The 27,532-nt window shown below is 45.7% G+C and overlaps 2 protein-coding genes across 6 annotated transcripts; one reads left to right on the top strand and one right to left on the bottom strand.

Moving 5' to 3' along the window:
• Positions 1-269: 269 nt before the first annotated feature.
• LOC134018579 (nascent polypeptide-associated complex subunit alpha-like) lies at positions 270-7,372 on the bottom strand. Of its 3 annotated transcripts, none has more exons than XM_062458638.1 (8): positions 7,354-7,372; positions 6,243-6,314; positions 1,491-1,576; positions 1,301-1,378; positions 1,065-1,211; positions 800-928; positions 535-657; positions 270-439 (listed from the first exon to the last, which is right to left on the bottom strand). In XM_062458638.1, exons 2-8 carry the CDS (start codon positions 6,310-6,312, stop codon positions 425-427), a joined length of 648 nt encoding a protein of 215 aa, XP_062314622.1. In that variant the 5' UTR covers positions 6,313-6,314; positions 7,354-7,372; the 3' UTR covers positions 270-424. The 3 variants fall into 3 exon arrangements, with proteins under 3 accessions (XP_062314622.1, XP_062314621.1, XP_062314620.1); XM_062458637.1 differs by lacking the exon at positions 7,354-7,372 and adding an exon at positions 7,250-7,333; XM_062458636.1 differs by lacking the exons at positions 6,243-6,314; positions 7,354-7,372 and adding an exon at positions 2,564-3,945.
• A 192-nt stretch (positions 7,373-7,564) lies between these two features.
• On the top strand, positions 7,565-12,748 carry dtx3 (deltex E3 ubiquitin ligase 3). 3 transcript variants are annotated; one of them, XM_062458639.1, is made up of 6 exons: positions 7,565-7,593; positions 7,869-7,970; positions 8,557-8,597; positions 9,340-10,151; positions 10,363-10,580; positions 10,827-12,748. In XM_062458639.1, the coding sequence occupies exons 1-6, from the start codon at positions 7,580-7,582 to the stop codon at positions 10,900-10,902; spliced, it is 1,263 nt and encodes a 420-aa protein (XP_062314623.1). In that variant the 5' UTR covers positions 7,565-7,579; the 3' UTR covers positions 10,903-12,748. The 3 variants fall into 3 exon arrangements, with proteins under 3 accessions (XP_062314623.1, XP_062314625.1, XP_062314624.1); XM_062458641.1 differs by lacking the exon at positions 7,565-7,593 and adding an exon at positions 8,337-8,380 and having other exon boundaries at positions 7,874-8,206; XM_062458640.1 differs by lacking the exon at positions 7,565-7,593 and having other exon boundaries at positions 7,875-8,380.
• Positions 12,749-27,532: the final 14,784 nt, after the last annotated feature.

Here is a 27,532-nt window from a genome sequence, read left to right on the forward strand (position 1 = left end):
TTTTTTTTATAGGCATTATATGACGAATGTAACCTGATTTTTAGTTCCCGCTTTTTCCAACTTGCAAGTTTTGTAGCACTCAATTCTCTACATTCTAATGCCAGATATGTTTGACAATTGTACCAGCAGTGCTCTCAACAGGTCCTTTTTCTATGGATTAGACTGTATAGACGGGTGTTTTCTATGGATTAGACTGTATAGACGGGTGTGTTTGTGCATGCACAGCACACTGTCATTTCTTGCACAACCTTACAAAAGAGTTACAGATAAACAAGGAAAACACATTTATTACCTTTAGCGTTAATCCTAAATATACACAGTAAATAGAAACCATTTATGTAATGCACCACTTTATTTCCTTCAAATAATTTAGGCTAATAATGTTGTACGTTCGTTCTGATGGTTCCTCCAAGCTCTTTGGTGTCTACATGGTCAACTCCTGTAAAAAATAATAAAGTGTCAGTGTCAGCTGCACTGGCAGTAAAACATGGCAGAATGTATTAAACTACAGGCAGAATAAATGTGGTTCTTTACCATGATGGCATTGACAATGTCATTGTTGTTGTTCTTTAGTGCGCGGATCGCCTTCGCTCGTGACACATTGGCTTGTGACATCACCAGTTCAATGTCCTTGACCTCCACGCCAGTCTCATCCACCTACAAACCATAGAATGCAGCGAATTTATGAAAGAAACAATAAAGTAGCTATATCTTTTTTGTAAAAACACATTCAGTGTACATTTATGCTATGTACATGAGTAGGACAACAACACAGGGAACTGAACGTGTTGACACTCACCTCCTCTTCTTCACTCTCCTCCTGTACTGTTGGTGTTTGTGTGTTCTCCTGGATACTGGACACTGCCTCTCCCTGGACCTTAAACTTCTCTGCAGCTGCTAACTGAGCTTGTTGTGAAAGGTCCTCAATCTGGGTTGAATAACAATGGACCTTTAGACAATTGTAGGCCTACCTCCTTTTACAATGAACACAACACACCTTGAATGAACACAGATTTGATTAAACGATGACATAAGGAATTATCACAGCAATAGCAACTATATACCTTGGCTTCACCAAATACAATGTACGTGTCAGATGCTGGGCTCTTGTACACGTCTGGCTTCGGGATGACAAACAGGATGTTCTTAGACTTCCTGATGGTGACTCTCGTCACTCCTGCCACCTGACGCAGACCCAGCTTGGACATGGCCTGGTGAAGGATCGAAAAGAAACTCGTCAAATGGGCACCTGGGTAGATTCCTTCAAACTGAACTACAGACGCCACAGGAAGTAACTGGCCTTTCTTGCTTTCTTTTCACTTCTGCTCTGTTTTGCTTTGCTGACTGGCTCCTCGTCGATCTCAGCAGCGGCAGCAAGCTGGGGAAAGAAGGAGAACGTAGAAGTTACTTATATTCCGACTACAAAGTCTCAAGTCTCAGCCTTGAAATCAAGTCTAGTTAAAAGCTCACCAAAAGGTGTGTTGTCTTACCTGAGCTTGATGTGTTTGTGCCTGGGCTGAATCTTGCTCCTCCAACTCTGGGACAGACTCGTCACTGTCTGAATCTGTTGCCGACCCTACATGCAACCCCAAAATGTTCAATTAGAAATGCATCGCAACCAGATTCAACAGTCATATTTACTGGTATAACAAACTGGTTTCTTAATAGCCCCGATTATTTTGCCTTGAGAGAAACAAACATGTAAAATGTGTGATACCAAGCTTTACCAATTACCATGAATAGCCGTGATAACTTTCAGAACTAGACTACAAAAAACAGCCAAGCAACCATATGGATGCATAAATCCAGGGTTTCCCGCAGCAGTTCAGTTAAGGCGGCCGCCTAAGCAACACACGCCTGCCGCCTTAACTAGTCGTCGTCCCCCGCATTAGTCTATCCCCCCCCCCCCCGGTCTGACAGCAAACACCACCCTACCACCTTAACTAACACATTTTCTGCGGGAAACCCTGTAAACCCAACAGTGATTTAGCACTTAATTGCTAATAATTTTCTCAGAGTACAGTAAATATTCTCTCATCCAAGTTACTAATCAAAAGTGTAAACCATCAGTGATTGTTAACATTATAATGTGAATAATAGTTTAATCACATTTATGAGATTTCAAATGCCACACCTGAGGAAAAGGAGGGAAGATAAATGTTTTATACGGTAAAGCCATCAACAAGTATAATGCTCTCGCACTCAACAGTGTTAGCAAACCTGGAGGATGCATGCTTTGGCATGTTTACAGTGTTATTCTTTTTACATTCAACATCACGTATCAAACAATATAAAATACTTCAACATTTAATATCAAGTCTGCGTGCAATAAAATGGAATGTTCTTCATTCAGGCTAACTTCAATAGTTTTGTATCACGGTTCAGGCAAATTATCTCATTGTTAGTGTCTGAACACACAACGATTCACCCAACACATATCTCGATTAATATGCATCTACATTTTATGACAGGTGCCAGGGATTTGCCTATAGGTGATTTAATGTTAAGTTGTTAATGCCACTTCCGTTGCCATGCAAGACAGGCACAATATGAAGAGAAATACCCTTGTTGTTCTTGACCACAGGCTGGGCTGTGGTGGGGTCTTGGAGGTCTGGTGGGGGACCAGTGATGAAGATGGGGTTTACAGAAGGTGCAGAGACAAGTGACGGAGGGGCTATTGGAGGGGACTTGGTTGGTGGAGATGATGGGTCTTGGAGTATGTACTCCTTTGGTGAAATCAGTGGGGGAAGATCGTCAACCTCTTCAGAGTACTGAACCAGGGCAGCTGCTGGGGGAACCGCTTTCGGAGCGACGACATCCACACCAACAAGGGCAGAGGTGGCCCCCGAGGTCTCCTCTGCATTGCATGGAGAAGGTGCAGAAGACCAATGGACAAAGCTTGTTGGCGTTTCAAAATCGAGTGGCTTTTCAATGGCAGCAGGCACAGAGGTAGTGGCAGAAGCTGGTAATGGCGCAGCGACAACGGAAGCAGCGGTTAAACCCTCTTCCTCCCCAGCCGGCCCTTTGGGACACGTGTCTACCCACTCCTTGGTAGCCCCAGACCCATAGGACAGTTGAGCCTTTTCAGCGAAGGCCTCCACAGGTGCGGCGACGGCCACGTGTGCCTCCTGTTCCTGTACTTGATCGACGGCAGCTCTCTTGGGGACGCTAAGGGGGAGAGCCGTCCAAAACGACATGGGTGCAGGGGCAGCAGGCTGGCAGGTCACCGTGAACGCAAACGGGGAAGCTTTGAGCGACGCCGCTTTCGGAGCCTCTTTGTGCGACGCCTCGGCCGGAGACGCCGCTTCGGATGTCGAATCCTCTGGAGAAGGGGTCTCTGCCTTGGGGGCGATGCCTAGGGCGGGGGCGACTACAGCCGAGGCTGGGGAAGAGAGGGAAGCTTTGGATGGCATGTCCTTTGATGGCGGCGCAGCACTGACATCCAGTTGGGGGGGAGATAACAAGGCAGAGGGTAGAGAGGAGAGAAGAGGAATGGCAGGTGGCTTGTGGACATGTGGCGCAACGCAGTTGACGTTTAGTCCCCCCTCAGACAGAGAGGGAGGCGGGGGTCTGGCTAGAGCAGATGCAGGAGCGTTAGATTCAGACGGGGCTGGAGGGGCAGCAGCCATGCCTGCAGCAGACGCGGGTTTAGTAGGCTGTAGTATGTTAGTGGCAACCAGCAGTCCGTCTCTGAAAGCACCATCGTTTTCCTTGGCGTCTCGGATTACCTTGGGTTGCTGGCTATCCCCGTCTCCACCAGCAGGAGGGAAGGCTAGGGGCAAGCAGGGAGGGGTGGAGCAAGGGAAGGAAGAGGGCGATGCTGAGGATAAAGCGGATGGAGAAGGGCACTTGGTAAAGACAGGTTTTGTGAGGAGTATAGAGGTACGTACACTTGCTGGGTCCCACTTTTAGTGTCATTAGTTCTAGGACAAAAAGGGGAACTAGTGGTTCCTCTGTGTGTGTGTGTGGAGGGGGAGTGGGGGGTTAAAGAGCTTAAAGAATTTCACTTTGGATTTGCTCATGGGGCCGTGGAGGTCAAATAAATATATTATTATTTTTCCCTTTCTCGCAAAACACTAGAACCTTTTTTTTTTATTCAACCAAATGTATCAGTTAGCTGTATGTTTACCATTTGCAAAACTGAGTGAGACTACACTACAAACTTGCTGTAGTGTGACTCAATATACATGTTACTTGGCAAACAGCTCACCAAATAACACAGATTGTTCCCCCACAAAGGCGCTGAAATACTTGAGTCACCAACACACTCCAATGAAAGTGAATTCTGCTACTGGCAAACGGACAAGCACAAATCTCTGCAAACAGTGACTAGTGTCTCCATTTTCCAAACATGATTCACTAATGAAAACACAGTTCTCTTTCTTGAACAAAGAAGTTAATTAAGTTGCTTGAAAGAGAGTCACACCACCAGACTTGACTGCCATGGTTTGATACACTGTAGTCATGTAGGCTTGTGTGCAGTGCACTTCTAGGCTTTGATGATCTGCTTACTATTTTCACTTTTGTATGTCGATTTCAATAAAAGCATAAGCTTTTAAACCCAGTCAGGTCACAATTCACAAGTCCCAGTGCAGTTGCATTGCAAGATAACCATGAGGCAACCATAAAAATGTACATCTAAAATCCAAATTTCTCTAGAAGCACAATATTAGCAAAAAAGTCCATTCACTAGCAGATTTACATTTATGCATTTAGTAGTGATAGTAGTGTGTACTTAAAATAAACATTGGGCGTCTTTCCTTTGTGTTTTAAGTTACATTTTTCATATGTAAACCACAGGGATTTTGAAAACACTGGGACCTCTTAGTCCTATTTAATTCACCAGGGCTGCGTTTCCCAAAAGCGTTGTAAGACTAAATTGATCGTAGAATCCATCGTATGACGGATCTTAGTTTTACAGGCCGTTTCCCAAAGCCATCGTAGCTAAAGTGGCTCTTGAAAATTCGTAGATTAGCCTACTCCTTACGAGCATGTTCGGGAAACGCACTTAAGAAATAACAATGGTTCCGTTATTTTGCTCGTAGAAAGCTACGATCCATCGTTATCGGGAAACGCAGCCCAGAGCGATTCTGGGTGACAAATTACTTGAAAATATTGGTGGTTAGTGTCCACGTCTGTCTGGACCTTCATCCTGGTCTTTAACCACATGGTGTTGCTGTAAAGCCATGATTACAGCACACTCCACTACATCTCCCCCACTCTTCCGTCAAATCCATTGCAATGACTTGCTCCATGCACCTTGAACGGTGTGATCTTCAAAATCAACCCCAGGTGTATCAACGGCTGGCAACTCTGATATCATATTTTGACTTGGTGAAACTATGTCCTTCAGCTTGAAATGTCCTGTGTTTAGGAAACACAATAACACATTTCTTGATGACTTTTTTGGGGGTTCAGTTGCAGCTTAGTCAGTGGAAAGCAGATGACTGTGCAGAGTCAGCATACCTGCCACAGGCATTACAATCTTCCACTCCCATCCTTGTTGCAGTGGCAATCGAAAAAACCATCAGACCCTAGCCTTCATCTTGGCAAGCTACGCCATCCTCAGCAGGGCTTTAAAGAGGGTAATTCTTGACCTCAAGTGGTGATATGGCTGTGGTCATAACAGTCCAGAAGAAAGTACAAGGAGGAGTAGGGAGAGTCGTCACAGAAACATTCACATATACAACTGTGTGTCTAATTTGATGACAAAGTGCGTCATCAATGCGTAGGTTACAAACTTAAAAGCAAAAAACTGAAGGGACAGCACAGACGGTAGCAATAAGGCTCCAACGACAGGGTCAGATTGATGACAGCAGAAGTAAATAATAACAGCAGTAAAATGACCTCACTTGATGTTTACTTATTTTCCAAACATAATTGAAACATATTTGCAAACAAAAACTATTCAGTTGTTTTGAGTAAAAACTAAAATATCCACCCAAGACAAATTTGACCAATTTATTACAAAATGATACAAAAAATGAAATACAAAATACATACTACTACTGTCAGACTGTCTAGGAAGGTTTAGGCTTTAAACTTTCAATACAACCCACATTTTTGGAAGATGTCTTAATAATGTTTTAATTGTGACTTTCTATAGAAAGCAAAAGCGCACCAGGATTATTGATTGAATAACAAATGATAAAACCTGTGGTTGTCATTACAGCCTTGTTATGAATGAGTTCCAAGGCCTTAAATGCCTTTGATTTAGCACGTTTAAGATGAGTATTACAAACCTGTCTCTGCCTGAGGCTGTAGCAGGTCCTGTTCCATAATGGGAACTGTCTCTGTGGCTTCTCCTGGCATGGCTGTGGACAGATGAAAAACTTCAGTAACACAAATGGTTTTCATTTGCTAAACCAACTGTAGCAGGGAGATACATGTCTATAGCAGTTTGGGAACTTATTTTGAATAACGGGCTGTAAAGCTCTGATCTAGTGACTAAGTGCATAGGGCTATTATGCACTACAGCAAGTAGAGATTCTTAAAACACTGTCAAGCTAAATTGTCTTTTTTAATTGAATAGTATGCTGCACAAAGAAAGTCCCCTGGCACTAACTTTCTAGTTTATTGCTCTTTATATGCTAGCTACACACTTATACCTGTGGCTAATGCCAGATACTGTCTATGCACTATACATGATATATTTACATTAGATAACATGTAGGCCTGACTGTATATTTGCCCATGCTGGCATATGTAAGGACCGGAACTTAACTTCTTAGTTGTGACATCCACACATACCTCAACTTGAAAGTACACGTCTAGCTTCTGGACTGGATACATTGCATACTAATATAGCTAGCTACTCATGTGTTGTTTATACTCGTGCTAGCAAGCGGGAAATTAGAAACTTAAAGGAGGGGGGGGGGGGGGGGTAGCTAGTTAGGCTAGGTATGCCTCTTTTTCAAAGGTTAGCAAAGATGGTATTGCAACACAGTGAGCCGGCAAGCTAACGATAAACGTGCTAGCAAGCTACCTAGCTCTCGAAGCATTGCCATTATTATTGCTATTGGAGCGTAGCTTGCACCAGTGGTGGTGCAGCACTGCCGCTTGTACTGAACCGTGTTAGGCTAGCTAGCTACGTTAGGCTACTTGGCCATCAAGTGTGTAATCCATTAAATCCAAACATTTTCAATCCATTTTTGTGATATAAAAGTAAAGAGACACGTATATAATAACAAAGAAATACAACTAACTATTTGGTGTTAGATGTCGTTAGATTGGCACTGGAAAAACTTACTGTGAAGGGATTCAGATCCAAGATGGTTGGCAATTAACTACAGTTACCAGAATGCCTTAAAACGACAGGCTTCCGGGTTATTAATTCATTAACCCTTAATTTACCGTGTTGTAGTTGTAAACAAACTCAGTGGACACGTGATCTCGGAAAGGACAATCGACGTCTATATGAGAAAAATATATAGGGTTCTCATATATGACCTTTATAGTTTTTTTTCTCTGTCGGAGCTGAGGAGGCCTACACTTACTGAACAAGCTTTAGTTTAAGAAAAACTGCATTGCCCGGATGTTTTCAATCACCAAAATGTTAACTGTATCCAGTTACTATGATATGAGCGGCAGAACGTGAGGGCATTTGACGCAAAATATCATACAGTGAAGGATTGACATGTCTTACACCAACATATAACATAGCACACATTGTAAATTGTAATATGCTGAATCAAAACACGTACCTGATTCACTAGCATTAATGGGTTAGGGTTGTCCTGCCTGTCAATCAGACGATCTACTAACACTGACATTTAAAGAACGAAAACATTCGTGGGTGATTCAGTTTTTAAATTGCTCAACAATATGATCCTTTTTTCATTATTCAACAATGTGATTCAGACCCACAGTTCAGTTCTAGTGACGAACTTCCTGCTTACATTTGTCTCAGTTATCAGCTGTTGGACATGGACTCAAAGGAAGAGGCAGGGAGACGTGACATTAAAGTGCAGGCAAGTACAGCATTAGTCTCTTAGCTAAGTAGGCTATAGAACAGCCATTAATAATACACATTTAGCTACTGTTGCACGAGGAAGATAAGAGTGTACGGGACGGGTGTGTTTTCTGTGTGTCGAAGGACGTAGCCAAACTCGTCGCTACTCGCGAGCAAGTGAAAAGTAGGCTAGGCGCAGCAGCAAGGATTCAATGGATTCGGCACTGCTAAAATGAAAACAAAATCGAAATGGATGTCTGCAACGAATATGTATCATATACATCTTGATTACATCCGCCTTCTCATTAATACATACACTACTGCCTGTGAGTAAAATATAATTCGATGGAAGATACTCGTCGTTGTGTTTCATCCTCTAATCTAGCTGGCTAGCTTTCTATAACCTCACCCAGCGAGCAACGGCAATAGGTGAGACCCATTCCACTCCGCATACCGTTATCCGAAAATGGAAATTCCGCACTTCTATGGAGCTATAATAATCTGATATGCTAGCTGGTAGCCTTATGGGAATCCTATCTGCGGAACTGTCCTATCACTACAATATCATACTTCCGTTTTTAAAAATATGTTTCTCTCTTCAACAGGACGATAATTGATCGATTAAGGGAATTTATGGGATCACAAGGTAGGCTAATTAATGAGTTTATGCAAATACATTTCTTTGTTTCATATGAGTGTCAATAGACCTTTCTTTTTTATTTATTTTTACAGTGAAACGTGTTTGATCGAGGAATTGAGGCGCAGTTTCCTTTGTTTACAGTCTGCATTTTAGAACAGCTGATGCGTCCATGCAATGCAGGTTTAGACACGTTTTGCGACCATTGCAACTTATACATTAGAGCTCAAGAGAAACGAAAACACTCGCTAAATATTCAAACAATCAACGTTATTTAACGTTTCAATTGTATCATATTTATCAGACAGGTCTCAGTCTACACACCCCGGCAAAAGCTTTTTTCAGGAGGATATAATGTGCTCATAATACACAATAATATAACATTGCAGCATAATAATATGTTATGTGGTAGAGATTATTTAGAATTTAGTCACATTAAGAAGTTTGGATGAATGTGACACAAAATAGATATCCCTATAAGACAGAAGTGGCAAAATAGGCTTGTGAGAAAGTTTGATAGATTTCATAATTTAGTTTGTTGAAACAGAATTGAGACTTTCATGGGTCAAAATAGAAAAATGATTTCAAAATGATGATGCAGTATTCAACTTTGGTTATTCGTAGACCCTAGCTTTATGTTATGCATTCTTTTCTGCCACATAATGTGTTTTTGTGATTAAGTACAACTACAGACAACTGTTGACCAAGGCCTGGGGGGGTGTAACAAAACAGTATTTTCTCTGTCTTGCAGTTTCATCTGATGAGATGAGTGTGCGTGCGGGCCAGGGCAGTGACGAGGTGCTGGTGTCGCAGGCGGTCTGGGACTACCTGGCTGCCGCCGGTCGACCCTGGCTCATTGACTTCCAGGACAAGCAAGGGATGAGCGCTGGCATTGTCAGGCGGGGGGAGCGGGGGGGCTGCTGCGCTGTGCGGCTGCAGCCGGTGGAGGGCTTCAGGAGGTCCGTGGCCGGGCTCCTGGAGGGACCCATATCCAACGAGACCCGCAAAGCCTTCATAGACTTGTGCCGCTGTGCCCGGAAAGAGATGAGCAAACAGGATGGCGGTCCTAAGAGGAAGCGCTCCCTGCTCCCCTGCGTAGGAGTCCTGGAAGCTGACGGGGAGGGGAGCCTGCTGCCACCCCCTCCTCCGCAGCCCCGCCGCTCCCAGAGGCAGCAGCAGAGGTACAAGAAGCCAGCCGAGGACGAGGCCTGCGTGGTCCTCTCCATGCCCCACGAAGCTCCGCAGAGGAAGGAAATGGAGGTGGGCATGGGCTCGCCCAGCGAGCCAGAGGACGCCTCCTGCTGCTCCATCTGCATGGGCGACATGGTGGAAAAGACCACCCTGGAGAGGTGCGGCCACGCCTTCTGCCGCTCGTGCTTGGACCAGGCCTTTAAGGTGAAGAGAGCCTGCCCCGTGTGCCGCTTGGTGTATGGGCAGCTCATCGGGAACCAGCCGGCCAACGGCAGCATGATGGTGGAGAGAGACCCGGGTCTGGAGCTGCCCGGCCACGAGGGATACGGCTGCATCTGCGTCATCTACAGCTTCCCCCCTGGTCTGCAGGCGGTGAGCACACAGTGGACACAGTACATCACTCGAGCTATCTAAACACAACATTTAAACACTTACAATATAGCATATAGATAGTGTACATAACTCATGAATAGTCAAGGGATGAATTCTGATGCCCGGTGTGATTTGTGTTCTCGACCTCAAGGCCCCGCTCATGTCCTCTAACCTAATGAAAGGGATGTTCTCGTGTCATTCTGCCCGGTAGCCGGAGCATCCTAACCCAGGGGTGCGGTACCCGGGAACGGACCGCGTGGCTTATCTCCCGGACAGCCCCGAGGGGAACCGTGTCCTGGGCCTGCTGCGCCGGGCCTTCGAACAGCGCCTTATCTTCACCATTGGTACCTCCATGACAACGGGCATGCATAACGTCATTACCTGGAACGACATCCACCACAAGACCTCGATATGGGGAGGGGCGCGCTGGTAGGAAACTCTGGCTTTGGGCCAGTTATAATTTACAGTGGCTTGAAAAGGGCAGAGAATGTTCCCCGTGGAAAAAAAGGTTTTTAATGTTATAAAGGATTGATTTGAGAAGTGATATTTCACTATGCAATGAGAGGTACAATTTTAGCTTTTGTCAAGGGGCAGATGATATTTTGCTGTCCTTGACTAAATGTCACTATCCTTGTCCTTATATTCTTCACTGACAAGGTTTATTCCCCTTGACAGCTTTGGCTACCCGGATCCTACTTACCTTGTGAGAGTGACAGAGGAGCTGCGGGAGAAAGGCATCACAGTGGACTGACAGCTAGGAAACGTGGCATTCTGGGACATTCTAGGAACCTCTGCCTTTTCCTGCTGCTGGTCACGACTAGGCTGCAGGTTCCAGCCAGTCTGATGGCCCACCAGACCCAGGGGCCCAGCTGAGGAGTTCTCTCAGCAGCCTCAAGGATGTCCTGCCGTGGAGTCTTTGTGTCACCTTGACTGATTGTTCCTGTGTTCATTGGCATTTCTTTGAGTTCTGCTAAACCCAGCGCTTTGTGTGAGAGAAAAAGACAAATACGAGTGCAGGGCATTCTCGTGTTAAACAAGAATTTTTTTGGCAATAGTACAGTTTAAAAATGCACTCTTTCGAGTGGGATCGTTGTGTACTTAAGTTGTAGGTACTTAAATATTGTTTTGAATTAACACGTTTGTTTGCTTAAGTTGACACAATAATTTTTTGGTACTGTTTATTTCCTTGCAAAGGAAACTCTTCATTCCCATGTTGCAAGCACATATAGTTTTCTTTCCCCTCCAGTAATGTTTATAGAATAAGTATTTTTTCTATTTAATTATGTTATTGATCTGTTATCTGGGCTGTGGTAAAGATAGGTGGCAGAATAGCACTGCTTCACTAGAATCTTCTAAAGAAATCATTCTGTACAGGTATTGCAATCGAAAGCACTCACAAGCACTTTGTCAAGTTGTTCAGTCAAGGAGGCTGGTCGATTTGTCCTTCTTCCCCGAAACGGAAGAGTGCTCCTAGCAAATGCAGGTGTTGGCTGCCAAGAGCTTTTGCGTTAGCTTGGTAGCTACAAGTTGATGTCAGTTGCTTGGAGCTCTTCTTCATCCCTCCCTCTTCGTCTTCCTCATCTTCCGCCCCCCTTTCACCTTAAACAGGAGGAATGTTTATCCATGTCTCTGCTGCAGCGCTGGAGCTGATGTCACAGGAATGTCCTCAGCCAAGTTCTTTGGCATTCACCTTACGATTCCCCCCCCCCCCCCAAGATGCCACTTCAGTCGGGCAACAATGTACTCTGTTCTACTTAGCAGATTTATATGATGATGTCAGACTACAAAGGCACATAGCCACTCATACCAAATCAAAGGCACAACAGCTATCAATCTATGCCCCTTGTCCCTGTTACACTCTGAGGCTGGTTAGATTAGGAATTAAAAAGATCTGTGTGCTCTTTGGACGTCTAAATAAGTCATCTTAGTTGAAGTTGTATCTAAGGAATGATAACCATGTTCAGATTCCAGTCCCTCATAGGGACATGGTCTTGTTTGAAATCAATTTGTCTTTTTCTTGTGCCTTCCTTCTATTCAACAACATTGAGCATGTCCATGTTTAGAACTAAGCAGCTCTAATAGGCAGTTAAGTGTTTTTTTGGGGGTTGCATTATGTTTGTATGCTCTTTTGCTTTGAGTGATATAAATTCTACAATGTATGAGAATACAGTGTACAAACAATATTTGTATTTGTTGTTCTGGTGGTTCAAAAGCAAAGCCTCTCAAAATTCATGCTGTGCACATCATTTCAAAGGGTAGATTTTTCATATGCACATGCTTGATCATTTTCAACCACTACATCAGAAGATATGCATTAGGCCCAAGTATTGTATTAATTATATTTTTTCTGTTAACATCTATATAAATATTTTGCTGTTAAGGGGACCAACTCTTAGGACAATATCTTTGGGAAAGGATTGTCAATAAATCTATGCAGTACATGTTTGATGGGGCCAGAATGAAGGGATTGCACATTGCAAATTGAAAAGTTAACGTTTTGCTTTTCTAATTGCGTTGATTGGTATTTTATGAGTCTGTTGATATTCAGAATAATGTGCTTTACATTTTAATACTTGAATAAAAGGTTATGTTCTGTTCCTGTTTGCGGTAAGTTTTTCTTGTTCGCGGTGTTGGTACAGTTTTCTTGAAGAGGACATTACATTGACCATTTTCCAACAAAGGTCTGGACTACCTGCGGTGCATGCATTAACTTTTTTTATACACACTCCAGAATTTGAATCTGTTTCTGTGCATAGAGATGAGGGCTGGGCCTATGTGCAGCCCAGCCTTTCCAGACTATTCCTGACAAAATAACCCCAGCTCATGTTTACTAAGAAGGAATGGAAAATACTGTCCACATTTTTTTTATCAGTCTTTGCCTCCAATCTCCAACAACAATGATTTAGAGAGCGCCTCCAAAACAGATAAGAGAGAGAGTTACAACCTAATCTTACAACCCAGTTCAGATTTTGGTACCAATTATGGATGGTAAGTTTATTTTTTGTTTATAGTTTGTAATGCATCGTTAACCATAAAAGTAATCCAGTTGTTCATGGTAATCCATTAAGATATTGAGTAGTTGTCTAACCTGCATGCTGAGCAATCTTCATTTTAGTTATCCTGCTTATCTTTACAGAGTTCAGGAGGAGATTTGTCTAAAAGGATTGTCTGACCCTGAAGCACTTTGAAGATGAATTTATCACAAAAATAAATTCTACCAAGAAATAGCTGCCAATCAATACTCTATTAAACACATTTGTCAAGAAAACATGGCATGATTTGGTTTGTCATTGTAATTTCCCCTCTTCACCAATAGAGGGCAATGTTCTCCTCTGGGAAAGAAGTGCCTTGAATGTTTCTAGTCCTATTTAAAACACATGCTGTTTTTCAATAGTCTGAATATCTGTTCTTTACTCATTCTAAGTTGCCCTAGTGACCCCAAAATCTACAACTGGCTGCCACGTTGAGCATCTAAGCCCTTTAGAAGGAGTTATGAATATAGCCTTAGCAATGGATGTGCTGCATTATCATCAGAAAACACAACTGCAACATGCTTTGTCAGTCTGGAGCCTCTGAATGTCACAATTATGACAGTATTGTCATCTTACAACAACAGAATATTCACAGCAAATCAGTGAACCCTCCACGGAAGATCTGAGTCATGCAACCTCTCCAGAGCAACGTGAGTCATCATGAACGACAGCTCATTTCATACATTCCCTGTCATTGCATCTTCTAATTTCACTTTGGCTATCAAAGGCTCCCTCCTTGATCATTACTGAACAACAAGCAGACAAAAGCAAGGAGAGGAGGAGAGGACTGAAGACTCAGCTCTGCTCTCCACACGACGTCTTCGAGGTTTCACAGCCCAAAGTCAGGACAGGCAGCACAGAATCTGCTTCAGAGGATCACTCATGTGTTTCTATGGGGCTCAGGGCAGCTTTGGCAACAGTGGCATCTGCATCTGTCTGTCTGGCGCGGACAAAGACACCTTTTAAGCGTTTCACTCTCAGACCACTCCGTTGGACACAGAATGCACGTCCATGTTTCACACTGGCTTCGTAGAGGTTTTTAGGATTTTGTTTTGTGGAAATGAATATTTAAAACCATGACAGGACTTGAACGTTGGAAGCTATCGAGACACGCATGACCATGAATTCCAAAGTACCCACATTTGTAATGGTGAAGAAACTTGATGTCCTCATCTGGATACTAACTGTGAGATGTCACACCATTTACCTGTTTATGTTTTGAGAAGAGAAGATATAATAAATAAACAAACTATCAATATACAGGGATGTGGACAGAATTTGTTTCAATTTCCCCATATTCTGGTGTGTGATCCAGTTTGTCTGTCCAGCAAGTAATTGGTGTCTAGCATGGTAACAATGTGCTAAACATCAAATGTTTATCTTCACCGACCAAGCAGCCTCTCATTTGCATTCCAAAGAGGTTTGTCTAAGTAATAATAAGTATGAACACCACCCCTCATATTCATCCAGTGTTGTTCTCAGTTCACTTGTCATGGCGGCCATGTGCTCAGCTGTGGCCCTCTGCTACGTCCACTGACCCCAACCAGTGTATGACACAACTACCCACCCCAGATGAATACGGGCACAATCCTCCATTGATGTTCTTTGGCAGTAATTATATGAAGTTCATATGGGATCAGGTGGGTTCATCCCATGATAATTGATGAGTGAGAGGGTCTTAGTGTGTGTGTGTGTGTCTGTGTGGGACAGGGCAGAGTTGGCCTCTTTAGTGTCCTGGCACTCAGGGACTGAGGGCATTTCTGTGGCATCTGCTGTTCTCAGAGCGCTGGGGCCAAGTCCATCTGGTCCCCCTCCCCCCTCCCTCCCTACACCCCTCCCTCCCTCCATCCATCCTATCTCTCCCTCCCTCTATCTGTTCTACAATATATAAACCTCCATTCCTCCCCCCCCCCCCCCCCCCCCCCCACCCTGCCATCCCTGCCTGACTTCCCTGGCCTTAACATAGACCGAATATGATTGGTTGTACTCTAGCCTTGGAACGCATTTCATTGCAGAGAACATTTGTTCCATGTACACAAACACACACACACACACACACACACACACTAGTAACCATAGAAACACTGTAAACAGGGATACATCAAATGTACTTTCACAACATTGAAAAAAAAAAACGTAATTTTGCCCAAAATAAAAGATTATATTTGACAGGCTGAAATGCATGACCAACCACAATACTCCAGTTCATGCAACCAACATCCACAAGAGTACCACCCAAATCCCTCTATTTTATAAATTACATGTGATGGCTTATGTAGCACTTTGAGGAATCAAATTATAAGCTGAGTAGCCACAAAATATGTTTTTTTGTGTGTGTGTGTTTAGTGTGTGTGTATGCGTGTATGTTTACGCATGTGTGTGTGCATGTGCATGTGTGTGGGTGTGTATGTGTGCATGTGTATGTGTGTGTGTATGTGTGTGTGTGTGTGTGCAGCTGCAATCTGTTCTCCTCTTTTGTCCTCCCTCCACAGGCGAGCTCCTCCTCTCTCTTCATGTGTTTCTGGGGACGAAGGGCAGGACAAATAAAGCCAAATATACAGTAGAACTATGTATAAATGATCATGCAGCGCAGTGCTATGGGTGGATTGTGAGCACGTCAGTGTCTCTGCCCTGCCCTGCCACACGTTAGCTCTGTACACATTGTCTTGACAACTGAGAACTTTTCAAAGAATGGAGCCAGTTCTACATTTAGTCATTTTTACATTTAGTCATTTAGTTCTAAGACCGAGATGGACCTAGTTAGATCCTTGAAATGGCTTTAGTATCACACACCTGATACCGTTAGCTAGTAGCCACTATAATCACACACCTGATAACCATCTGGTCATGATAACCATCTGGTCATGATAACCATCTGGTCATGATAAACATGCACACTTTCTCTTCCTTCTCCTCCTCTCCCATGACCTTGAGACCAGACTGACCACAGTGCATTGATTGTGTTTGGCAAATGGCAACAATGGTAGACAGAGGAACAGCAGTGTCAACACCTCTATCAGGCTTGGATGTTTGCTGGTCTTGTTGATCAAGAATAACGTGAACCAAATATGATTGGATGTAGCCTTGAACACATTTCATTGCAGAGTCCTTTTGTGCGAGTACACACACACACGCACACTAGTAACCATAGAAACACTGTACACACTAACCTCACATCCACTCTAACCATCATACACTACAATGACTATCGATTCTGTGATCCAATCACTGAATCATTTTGGTATCGTCGCACTGTAGTTGGTGGCAGAGGTTAACAAGATGGGGTGCAGTCGGGTCATGCGTCTCTGTTTCCCTCGCTCCCTGCTCCACACATGCTAGCATTGTGACAGAATGTGAGCCCACAGCATTGACAAGCTCATTCTCTGAGCCCAAGGCTGCTTGCTTAAGAGCTGCGAAGGTGTGTTCTTGTGTGTTGGTGTGTGTCATTTACTGGGTCTGTGTCCCTGCATACATGGGCACAATAACAACCTTATGTGCATGTAGGCGTGTTCTTGTTTGTGTGTGTGTGTGTTTGTGTGTGTGTTTGTGTGTGTGTGTGTGTCTAGGGTTTATCACATTCTGTTCTCTGATTCATAGCCTCCGCTACATGGCTTTTTGTCCGCTTGATTTAGCAGAACAGACCCCTCTGCTTTTCTTAGCAATGCTGACAGATTTAGCGACTTACTTCAGCACTGGGGCACAGGACCGAGGCTGGCAGCCATTGGGCTTTGGCTGCAACACAGATTGGAAGCTCCGCTCAAGCTGTTCCTCCTTAACGGCAGCCAGCGTCGCCGCCTTGAGAAGAATAGAGGCGCTGTCATCCCTCCTCGGTGCGAGGGAGATTAAAATGGTGGCCGGTAATTACCTCTCCGAACCAGTCTTACATCACAGACAACAGGGGGCAAATGTGCTGTCATTAGTGTTCCCTCACCCTAATGTGGAAGACCACTGGGCGGTGGACCATCGGTAGGCCCACTCCGAAAACCTGTGAGGGCTATGAAGAAGTATGAAAAATGTGGAGACAGGAGAGATGACAACAGATGACTGGTTCAGAACCAAAACATTGAACAGTGCACAGGAGCACCTACACTGAAACAGGCTTGTGTTCATGATTTGTTTTTGTATTACTACTGTATACAGTACATCGATTGGCTTTCGTCAATGGATGAATGTAGATAACCCTAATCATTGGAGATGGTACGATGACACAGGGATCATGTCAGAGATGATTTGCTTGCGAAGTGACGAGACATGAATGCTGAAGGAAAGGAAGGGTTAGCTGTTGAACAGCAGCAGATAACATTTAAATGTGGTTGCTATCTGTCTGCTTGTCTGTCTGTCTGTCTGTCTGTCTGTCTATCTGCCTGTCTGTCTGTCTGTCTGTCTGTCTGTCTGCCTGTCTATCTGCCTGTCTATCTGCCTGTCTGTCTGTCTTCCTGTCTATCTGCCTGTCTGTCTGTCTGTCTGTCTGTCTGTCTGCCTGTCTTTCTACCCTTTGCCTTTGACAGCAGCACAGCTCGTCATCGCAACGTCACATCACTAATCAACTTCTGTTGTCATGGAAACAGATTTTTTTCAATAATTTACACCATGGGGAAAATGCAACACCTGATAACATGAGCGATGTGCCACGGAGCACCGCAAACCCTCCAAGTCATTCTCCTCAGCTCATGCATTCCTCTTCTATGTTTTCAATGTAAAAGGGTCATCTTTGGTTTCGAGCTCTCTGTGAACAGTCCTAGCCACACACTACACCCAAGCCTCTCCTAGGAACTGTTAAGGAGTGGTCCAGAAAGGTACATGCTGTGTTAACACTTGAGATTCAGTTACCAGACACATCAGCCACATGTGGCCCTGCCCACACAGTATTTACAGTACATGTTGTTCTCACTAGCTGTGTGTGTGTGTGTGTGTGTGTGGGGGGGGGGGTTCTATTTCCCATCATGTCTAGTGATCTCAGGTACCATATTACTAAACTAGACCCATGTGTACTGTACAACTCTACTGTACAAATGAATCTGGTTTAAAGTGTATTTGAGTTTCTGCATGAAATGGATGCAGTGTTGTCTTTTGATTTAAGAGGAGCCAAGACAACAACATAGTCTCTGTAGAGATCCAACAGAATACATCTGACAATGGCATCCTAATTGTCTGTACTGTTCAACATTTTGGAGATCTTCAAACAACATTTGAGTAATTATCACAAGGTAACATTTCAGTACACTGACGCCAGCACAGTATTTCAATGAATCTACAAAACACCAGTGTAGGCTACCTTTCAATTGAATTGAAAGCACAGTGAAAACCCTGTTCACCAAAGCCTTGCTCACACCCCAAGGAGTTGTGAATCAAAGACCAGGCCAGAGGAAGAGAGAGAGAGAGAGAGAGAGAGAGAGAGAGAGAGAGAGAGAGAGAGAGAGAGAGAGAGAGAGAGAGAGAGAGAGAGAGAGAGAGAGAGAGAGAGAGGGAGAGAGAGAGAGAGAGAGAGAGAGAGAGAGAGAGAGAGAGAGAGAGAGAGAGAGAGAAAGTGAGATAAATAGAGGGAGAGGAGGGTGGGTACACAGAGATGAGACTATCTTAACCAGGAAATCCTTCAGAGCCATCGCGTTGCATGGTAACATGGGGTAGTATTTCAGTACCTGGACCTGGGCACTGATTAAAAAGTTCTCTTTTATCTCTCGGCCTGCTCCTTTTGTGTTGTGTGGCGATGCGAAGCTAGACGAGGTGCTCTTATTTATGCTGGCCATTGCGTCACCGACGGGCCAGGAGTCTTCAGCCCTAATGAGGAAGACGGGAGCAAGAGGAGGAGGAAGGCGGAGGAGGAGGAAGAAGAGAGGGAGAAACTGTGGAGCTTTCGCTCCCTGCAAGAGAAAGAGAACAACAAACGGAGATAAGGAACACTCCAGAACGTTGTCGTCATCGACTCCTCTCTTCTTGTGCTGTTGACGCCCTCAGGCTTCTTGGCCTGTCAGGCTGTGTCACCTACCTGGCCATGACAAAGATCGGATATCAAGGAACAGGGCGAGTTTGGGGATGTTTTCATTAGAATGATGTCTCAAACACATTTACCAAGAAAACTTAAACCATGCGTCCATTCTAAACACTGTGTATGTTTTCATATGGGTGTCTGGTTCTCCCTGGTTTATTTACCTTTCATTCTTCCTAAGAGGAAAAGCAAGGACACAGAATTATCACACTTTTAGAAACTCATACCTGATGTTGTCATGACAACAAACTCCTCACCAAAAAAAACCTGAGACCACTATCAAGTGGCCACTAATAAAACTTACAGAAATTCCGCCAGCCACAATTCTGGCCTCTTTTGATAAAGAAGACTGAGCTAGCCAGACATGTTTGATGTAAACATCTCCACAGTGCCACATCCCTCCCACATCCTGTGAGAAGCAGGATGTAGACCACGAGACTGCAGCCAATCCCTGTGCAGTTCTCTTACATAACCCTCAGTTCGCACAATACTTCAGTTCCCCCTTCGAGAACATTCAAGAACATCCATCTAGTGTGGTGTTCCAGAGTGCTGTTCCTTCACAGCTCCCTTGTCACTTAGGCTTAGCCTCTAACTCAGCCCTGCGCTGGGTCTCCTGCAGCAGATCAGCCACCAAACCCACCCCCCACCCCTACACACACACACCCTCCTTCCTCCTGAGCATCACCGTGACAACCGTAGTGACCACTCCACCACCATAGCAACACAGCTGGGATCTACTGGAATGTGCTGTGCACCGGAATGTTTTGCATTTTCCTTGCACCCTCAGTGCGATCTGGCCTTGTCTAGTCAGAGGTTGTAGATGCTTGTTCATGTGTGTGTGTGATTCACAGACACAGTGACCCAGCCCTAACTCTAATCCCCCAGCCCCCCTGACCCTAGCGAGGCAAAAGCACTTGCCTTGTGAGCGGTGCTCACTTTGTGGTGACCGTGTGCAGGTCTGACCGTGAGGAGTGGGGGGTGGTAGAGGCAAAAGGGGGGGGGGGGGGGGGCTAAACACACATCTCATACTCCCCCACTCCACAAAAGACACATGCTCCAGTGTGTAGCCATGGTTCCCTATAGCAGTGGTGATGAGGACAAAGATAGGCGGAAAGCAGTGGCCCGTATCTCCCTTTGTTGCCCAACCCCTCCTCCCCTCCACCCTACCACCCCTCCTCCCCTCCACCCCTCCACCCCTCCTCCCCTCCACCACCCCTACTCTCCTCCTAGCCTCATCTCCTCCACCCATCCTCCTCTCTTCCCCTCCCCTCCCCTCCACCCCTCCTCCCCTCCACCACCCCTACTCTCCTCCTAGCCTCATCTCCTCCACCCATCCTCCTCTCTACCCCTCCTCCCCCAGCTCCTCTTCTCCTCTTGGCTCAGTCTGGATAGGGGGGGGGGGGTTGAGGGAGGGGGTGCATCTCATTGTGCGCAGACACACGACTCAAGCTGACGGTACACCTGGACACTCGCAACTCGCAACACACGCACACAACACACAAACCCTCTCCAACTGGCACAGACACTCACATTCACACACAACACTCACGCAGCAAGAACACACACAATTGATCACTAATGGACCTCTAATTTCCACAGGGAACAGCAACGCTCTAGCTCTCCCTATGAGGTTATTGTTCTTTTTTTGCTGTTCTTTACTGAGTCGTTCAAAAAAGCAACACTCAGAGAACAGTTTGTAGGTATCAACGGTAGATCAAATAAAAAGTATGTCAACAAACAGTAATATCAGAGTCTGACAAACAGTGAGCGCCATCAAAACAGTACGCAACAGTCTGCGACGGTCTGCACACGGCAATTAACTAAAAGGAGGGGAGCGCGAGACGACTCGGAGCAATCAGTGATGGCGAGCGCTCGGCTGACCTCATCCAGCATTTTAATCAGCACTTATGAACGTGAAGGACAAAACAGGGCTCTGCTGGGCTTTTCTGTGTGAATGCTTCTGCTGCAGCTTGGTGAGCAGGGAGCATGGCCTGGCTGTGGGCTCTGTCCTGGAGCCCCCTCGTGCTGTTGGCTTGCACACACACACACACACACACACACACACACACACACAAATACACACACGCACATCATGCAAGCATGCACTCTCAGACCAAAAGCACACAGAGAGAATGAGCACACCAACCACACATAACGACCGTACGGATACACACGCATGCACGACGTGGAAAGCAGCCAGATCCGGGGGGCGGGTGCACGGTGCTCAGACACTGTCACGTCACACACACGCACGCACGCACCAGAGCACGCCTCAGCCTTTGTGCTGTTGCCTGGTGATCACGGCAGAGCGACTGAGAGCGTGTGTTCTATTAGTGTCTCCATGTAGGAACCGCAATGTGCGCTCAAGTCTGTGTGTGCGTGTGTGTGTCTGTGTACATAAACGTGTGTGTCGGGATGGGACGACGAGGATTCTCATTGCCCACTGCAGACGCAGTTGTTTTCAGCGAGGCGGAAATTTGCCTCTCCTCCGACAACGGGTAAATGGATAATCCACGGGAGCCTGCATGCCAAACACAAAAGATAAGAATAAATGTGGGACCGTTTTTCACCCAGGTCGCCATGTGCTTGACTCGCTCGCCCACACAGAGACCGGAACACGTTTTTGACCCGTCCTAAATAACATGTCAGGATGGGGGTGAGGAGTTTGAGTTATTTCAGTGAACACAAACCAGCATTGGGGGGGGGGGTCATTCTCATTTGACTCGTTGGTGGTGCGCTGTGGGGTAGGGCGGGTTGGAGCGGGTCTTGGGGGTTAGAGGGACCCTCAGGGCTGGGTGGGAGCGGGGCAGGGGTGCTGTTCTGGGTGAGGTAGGGAGGTGTTAGGGGTCAGTTGAAGAGGATGGGTGGTGGTATTAGGCCCTCTGTGCTGCCAGCGAACAAGACCACCAAACCACACTCTCACTCTCAGTCTCACAACAGAAGTCTGCGGGAGAAACCTACAGTGATCTTGACGACAATGAAAAAACACTTTGTGTTTCCAAGGCTAGCCAGCACTTCGGGCAAACCATTGGTTTACCTTTACGACCCTGCACTCAAACCTTGCAAAAAAAGAAAAGCAACAAACAACAAAAGAAAAGGAAAATAAAATACAATATTTTCAGGAGCAGATAAGGACTGTAGAAGGGGCAAGGCATGGCCGAACCTCCGCCATCATGCTCTGCTGAACCCCATTCAGAGTATCCTTTTATAAACGAAAGTGACTGAATTGTAAATTGATGGGTTTGGATGCGCTGGCTTGGCCCTGCACTGCGGCAGAGGCAGTGTAGTGTGTGTTTGTGTGCTCTTCCATGTGTGGTGTGTGTGAGAGAGAGAGAGAGAGAGAGAGAGAGAGAGAGAGAGAGAGAGAGAGCACGCCCATACCAGACAGCTCATCAGTAATCAGAGAGCACCCTGACTCCTTCTGTACAGACGTGACTGTATGAACACATTAGTGGGCGTTGCTCAGTGGTGGGGCGTTCGCCTGCAGACCAAGAGAATCCCGATTCCAATCCACCCTGTGTGTCGCTTTGGATGAAAGCGTCTGCTAAATGAATCGATTTCGTTTACGATGGGTGATCCCAACAAACGTGTGTTTATCAGTCAAACACACACCCGCGTTTTCTTCTCATCTGGTCGGTACACTGTCGCTGTGTTCTTCTGTGTCTTGCCTTGGATTATCTTGAAACCCAGAACAGACTTGACATCACACAGCACAACAGAGGGCTGTTTGGTGGTTCTGCTATTCCCCTTTGACCTCCCATTGTCCAAATACCCCGTCCAACAGTGGGAGAGCATTTCGCTTTTCTTCTTTCATCGCTGCCTCAACTGACAATCGAACTCACTTGCTACTTAAACGAATCTATATGCATGCCATTCTACAACCTAAGATATTGATCCTATACCCACAACATTCTTTAAGCGAGTTTGATGGTGTCTCAGGTCCGGTGGTAGTGATTATAAACACAACCATTAGAACTGGCGTTTTTCCAGATGCCTTCAAAACAGCTTTTGTAAAGCCCCTATTAAAGAAACCCAAATTGGATAACAGTATACTTGCAAATTACAGACCAATATCAAATCTTCTATTTATTAGTAAAGTATTGGAAAAGATAGTATTAGTCCAATTAAATTCCTTTCTTGAAGAAAATAACATCTTGGAAGTCTCTCAGTCAAGTTTTAGAAAATATCATATCTTTTATGTAAAGCATCTGCAATTCTTGTATGAAATGTGCTATATAAATAAAGTCTTATTATTATTATTATTATTTACTTTCAAATTAATTACTGTCAGATAATTTATGGTTTGTCAGAAATATACGTAAAATATATTTTTTTTAAAATATTGTAAGCGTGTCATGCTGTTGACGAACTGGCGCAATAACACTAGAGTTTGCAAACAAAGGACTTGGGCCCACAAAAGAACATCTCTCCACACCAAACAGAAAGCTCTGTTCTGAGAGCTCGCTGGATTGTGGCACGATGCCACATTGATGCCAGGATACCAACCCCCCACCCCCACCCCAAACCCTGCCTTCAACCCCCACACAACAACCCCCCACCCCAACCCCAAACCCTGCCTTCAACCCCCACACAACAACCCCCCACTCCAACCCCAAACCCTGCCTTCAACCCCCACACAACAACCCCCCACTCCAACCCCAAACCCTGCCTTCAACCCCCACACAACAACCCCCCACCCCAACCCCAAACCCTGCCTTCAACCCCCACACAACAACCCCCCACCCCAACACCAAACCCTGCCTTCAACCCCCACACAACAACCCCTCACTCCAACCCCAAACCCTGCCTTCAACCCCCACACAACAACCCCCCACCCCAACACCAAACCCTGCCTTCAACTCCCACACAACAACCCCCCACCCCAACACCAAACCCTGCCTTCAACCCCCACACAACAACCCCCCACCCCAACACCAAACCCTGCCTTCAACCCCCACACAACAACCCCCCACCCCAACACCAAACCCTGCCTTCAACCCCCACACAACAACCCCCACCCCAAACCCTGCCTTCAACCCCCACACAACAACCCCCCACCCCAACACCAAACCCTGCCTTCAACCCCCACACAACAACCCCCCACCCCAAACCCTGCCTTCAACCCCCACACAACAACCCCCCACCCCAACCCCAAACCCTGCCTTCAACCCCCACACAACAACCCCCCACCCCAACACCAAACCCTGCCTTCAACCCCCACACAACAACCCCCCACCCCAAACCCTGCCTTCAACCCCCACACAACAACCCCCCACCCCAACCCCAAACCCTGCCTTCAACCCCCACACAACAACCCCCCACCCCAACACCAAACCCTGCCTTCAACCCCACACAACAACCCCCCACCCCAACCCCAAACCCTGCCTTCAACCCCCACACAACAACCCCCCACCCCAACCCACACCCAAACTACCACCCCCACCTCAAATTCCCACCAAAACCCTGCCTTCAACCCCACACAACAACCCCCCACCCCAACCCCAAACCCTGCCTTCAACCCCCACACAACAACCCCCCACCCCAACCCACACCCAAACTACCACCCCCACCTCAAATTCCCACCAAAACCCTGCCTTCAACCCCACACAACAACCCCCCACCCCAACCCCAAACCCTGCCTTCAACCCCCACACAACAAACCCCCCCCCCCCCCCCCTCCCTTCAATGCACCCTCGAGGTATAAGCCATGGTCGAGTAAGCAATTGAACTCCCCGTGCCCATCCAGATGTTGGCCTAATTTACTCAGACGCGCGGCGTACGGACCCCATTTGCATACCCCGGTGTTGAGTGTGAGCGGACGCCTCGCGCTGGGCTTGTTGACGTTGGCAGATTCCACCTCAGGTGACACAGGATCCATCCAGTGTAGCAGAAGTGACTTCCTGGGGAGTGAGCCTATGAAAAATGCTCAATGCTAATCTGTTGACGTCTGCATTTGTGAGCACAGTCACCTCACACCATTTTACATTTCTCAAAATTGCTGAGATGAATGAAACTGACACTGACCACTTGATCTCCATCTTAACCTGACAAGCACAATAGTAGTCTTTTTTTGCAAAATAGTGAGTCATTTTCACATTGCTTTCACACACTGTGGAAATGCTAAACACAATGTCAAAACAAATTAAAATATTTAGTTTCAACTGATACACCCATAACTGTGAACCTCTTCTGACTGTGTGCGCCTTTTTGACATTGTTTGTTTTGGCAGTGTTTTTCCTTGTTGACGTTCTTTGTATTCTTAGTATATGAATTGAAGTTCAGGTTTGAAGTTTGGCTAGAACCAGTAAAAAAAAAGCTGTGTTAAGCAGGATATGTCAGCGCTCAACAACAGTGACACTCATGGAATTGGTACAAGGACAAAATGAAAAAAGGTAAACATTCATGCTCTTAAGTAACATTCTTTCTGTTCAAAACAAATTGTTTAATACTTTTAAGACAGAAAGCTCAATGTCTAATTTGTACTTTTCATGGATTAAACTGTAATTATAGTGTCAGAAAATGGCACAAACACATAATAGAGGGCTATGGGTAAATTGTATTTCCTGGGTAATTGTGTAATGATTGATTGAAAAACCTTGTAATTAGATGTCACGTATTTTTTATCGAGGCAGCTGATTTTGTGAAATCAGTTTTTGCTTTGAAAGTCTATGTTCCAGTTTGGGGCTGTGTTTTAAAAGTGAATTCTGCAGGATATGCTCAGTTTGTAAACTATAGCATTCTGAATCCAACAGGGGGATTTTAGGACTATTTGGGCTTGTTTAGGAGATTACACTGACAGAATGCAGACTCTCTCCCTCCCTCTTTCTCTCGTGCGGAGAGTGGGATTTAAACAGAAGTCGCTGAGTGGAAATACACAGTTCCACAGATGGTGCAAAGAGAGAATGCACCTCGTTGGTTCGTCAACAACAAACAAGTTGTCCCTGATCCAGTTTTCCCTGACTGGAAAAAATGGCTGCCAGATTAAAGCGCTGTTGTTCCTGCGTCATTAAGTCGGCTTTGCCGTACAGATGTGACCCTGAGCTCCTGTCTGTGGGAGTTCTGGGCTTAAGGCAGGAGGCTACATGCGGGCACAAGTGTCTGTTGGTGGGTCGGCACCCAGGCTACATGTCTCCTGGCTTCAGGCCTATCTTAGGCACCAGCAGCATCTGCCTGCACTCACTCTTCCCCAGATGTGCAGAGTGTGTGTGTTGGGAGGTGGGGGGGGGGCTGGGGAAGCAGATGTGAGGGGCAGTGGCAAATGTCCTCGAGATGACAACGGAGACGCAAGATTTCAAACAGCCAGCTGAGGTGAAGGTGAGCCAAGTCTGGGGGCCTGCTGGCAAGGGAGCGTTGGTTCCCTCGGGGGGAGACGCCTCGCGTTCTTCCCGGACGTTCTTCTCACACCGTCTCTACAAGCGCCGGCCCCTTCCAGAGTGCTCTCTGAACAGCCCTCCCACAACACAGCATGTCTGAAATGCACCCCCCTGTCTCTGCTTGGCCCTGACCTCTTTGCCTGGTCTTGGGCAGTGACTTTCCGGCTGGCTTTAACCTAACGAGACAGGGCAATGCTGCCCTGTCCGCTTGGACCACTGTGTCTCCTCGCTAATGAGAGCTAATCTGTATGCACAAGGTGACTGCAGGACTGTAGAACTGAAGGCAGCCCATGAAGTCGTCACACTGGACTGGGACGTTGTGCCCAGTAGCTGACAGGTGTCACTGTCAGCGAAAGACTGACTAAGGCCTACTGGGAGGATTCTCTTTGACTTTCTGACTGGGTCAATCCAATAGTCCCTTTCATACCCTCGTCCTCAAGGCTATTGATCATTCATTTACACACGAAACGGTTGGTTGAAATAAGCATCCTGTCAGAGCGATGCAACTCACGATGCGTGTCATGTGTTTTCTCTTTGATCTGTGAGCTGAACAGGGGAGAAGATAGAGAGGTGTTGAGAGCTAAAAGCATGTGTTTTGGTTGGTTTGTTGCATTTTAAAACCTGAAAACAACGGAGAAGCAGACAGGATCTTAGATTTGGAGCATCAAGGTTCGGACTCTGCTGCCTTAAAGGGTCCTTTGATAAATCACATTGCAATGTCATTCATGGGTGCCAGACGAGGCAAGCTTTATTATCACCGCAAAAGAACAAGAGAGAAAGTCCAATGTTTCAAAATAGATTTCAAACAAATTTACAAGTCAAACAAACAAAAAAGAAGCAAAAAAATAGCAACAGCTATCAAACAAATATTCACATCAACAACATCTTTTTGTCCTCGGATGCTGGAACCAACATTATCCCGCGACATATTCAAGATGTCTTCCAAAGGTTATAAAACGAGAAACCGTATTTACAATCATACAACTTTAA

This window comes from Osmerus eperlanus, chromosome 4, assembly GCF_963692335.1.
Source record: "Osmerus eperlanus chromosome 4, fOsmEpe2.1, whole genome shotgun sequence".
Lineage (NCBI taxonomy): Eukaryota > Metazoa > Chordata > Actinopteri > Osmeriformes > Osmeridae > Osmerus > Osmerus eperlanus.

Coding starts and splice junctions, on each gene's coding strand:
- LOC134018579 (XM_062458636.1), bottom strand. CDS start 3,629: ATGGCTGCTGCCCCTCCAGCCCCGTCTGAATCTAACGCTCCTGCATCT. Junction 1,379..1,490: donor CACAAACACATCAAGCTCAG/GTAAGACAACAC, acceptor TTCTTTCCCCAG/CTTGCTGCCGCTGCTGAGAT. Junction 929..1,064: donor TTGTATTTGGTGAAGCCAAG/GTATATAGTTGC, acceptor TATTCAACCCAG/ATTGAGGACCTTTCACAACA.
- dtx3 (XM_062458639.1), top strand. Junction 10,152..10,362: donor TCCCCCCTGGTCTGCAGGCG/GTGAGCACACAG, acceptor TCTGCCCGGTAG/CCGGAGCATCCTAACCCAGG. Junction 10,581..10,826: donor ATATGGGGAGGGGCGCGCTG/GTAGGAAACTCT, acceptor TCCCCTTGACAG/CTTTGGCTACCCGGATCCTA.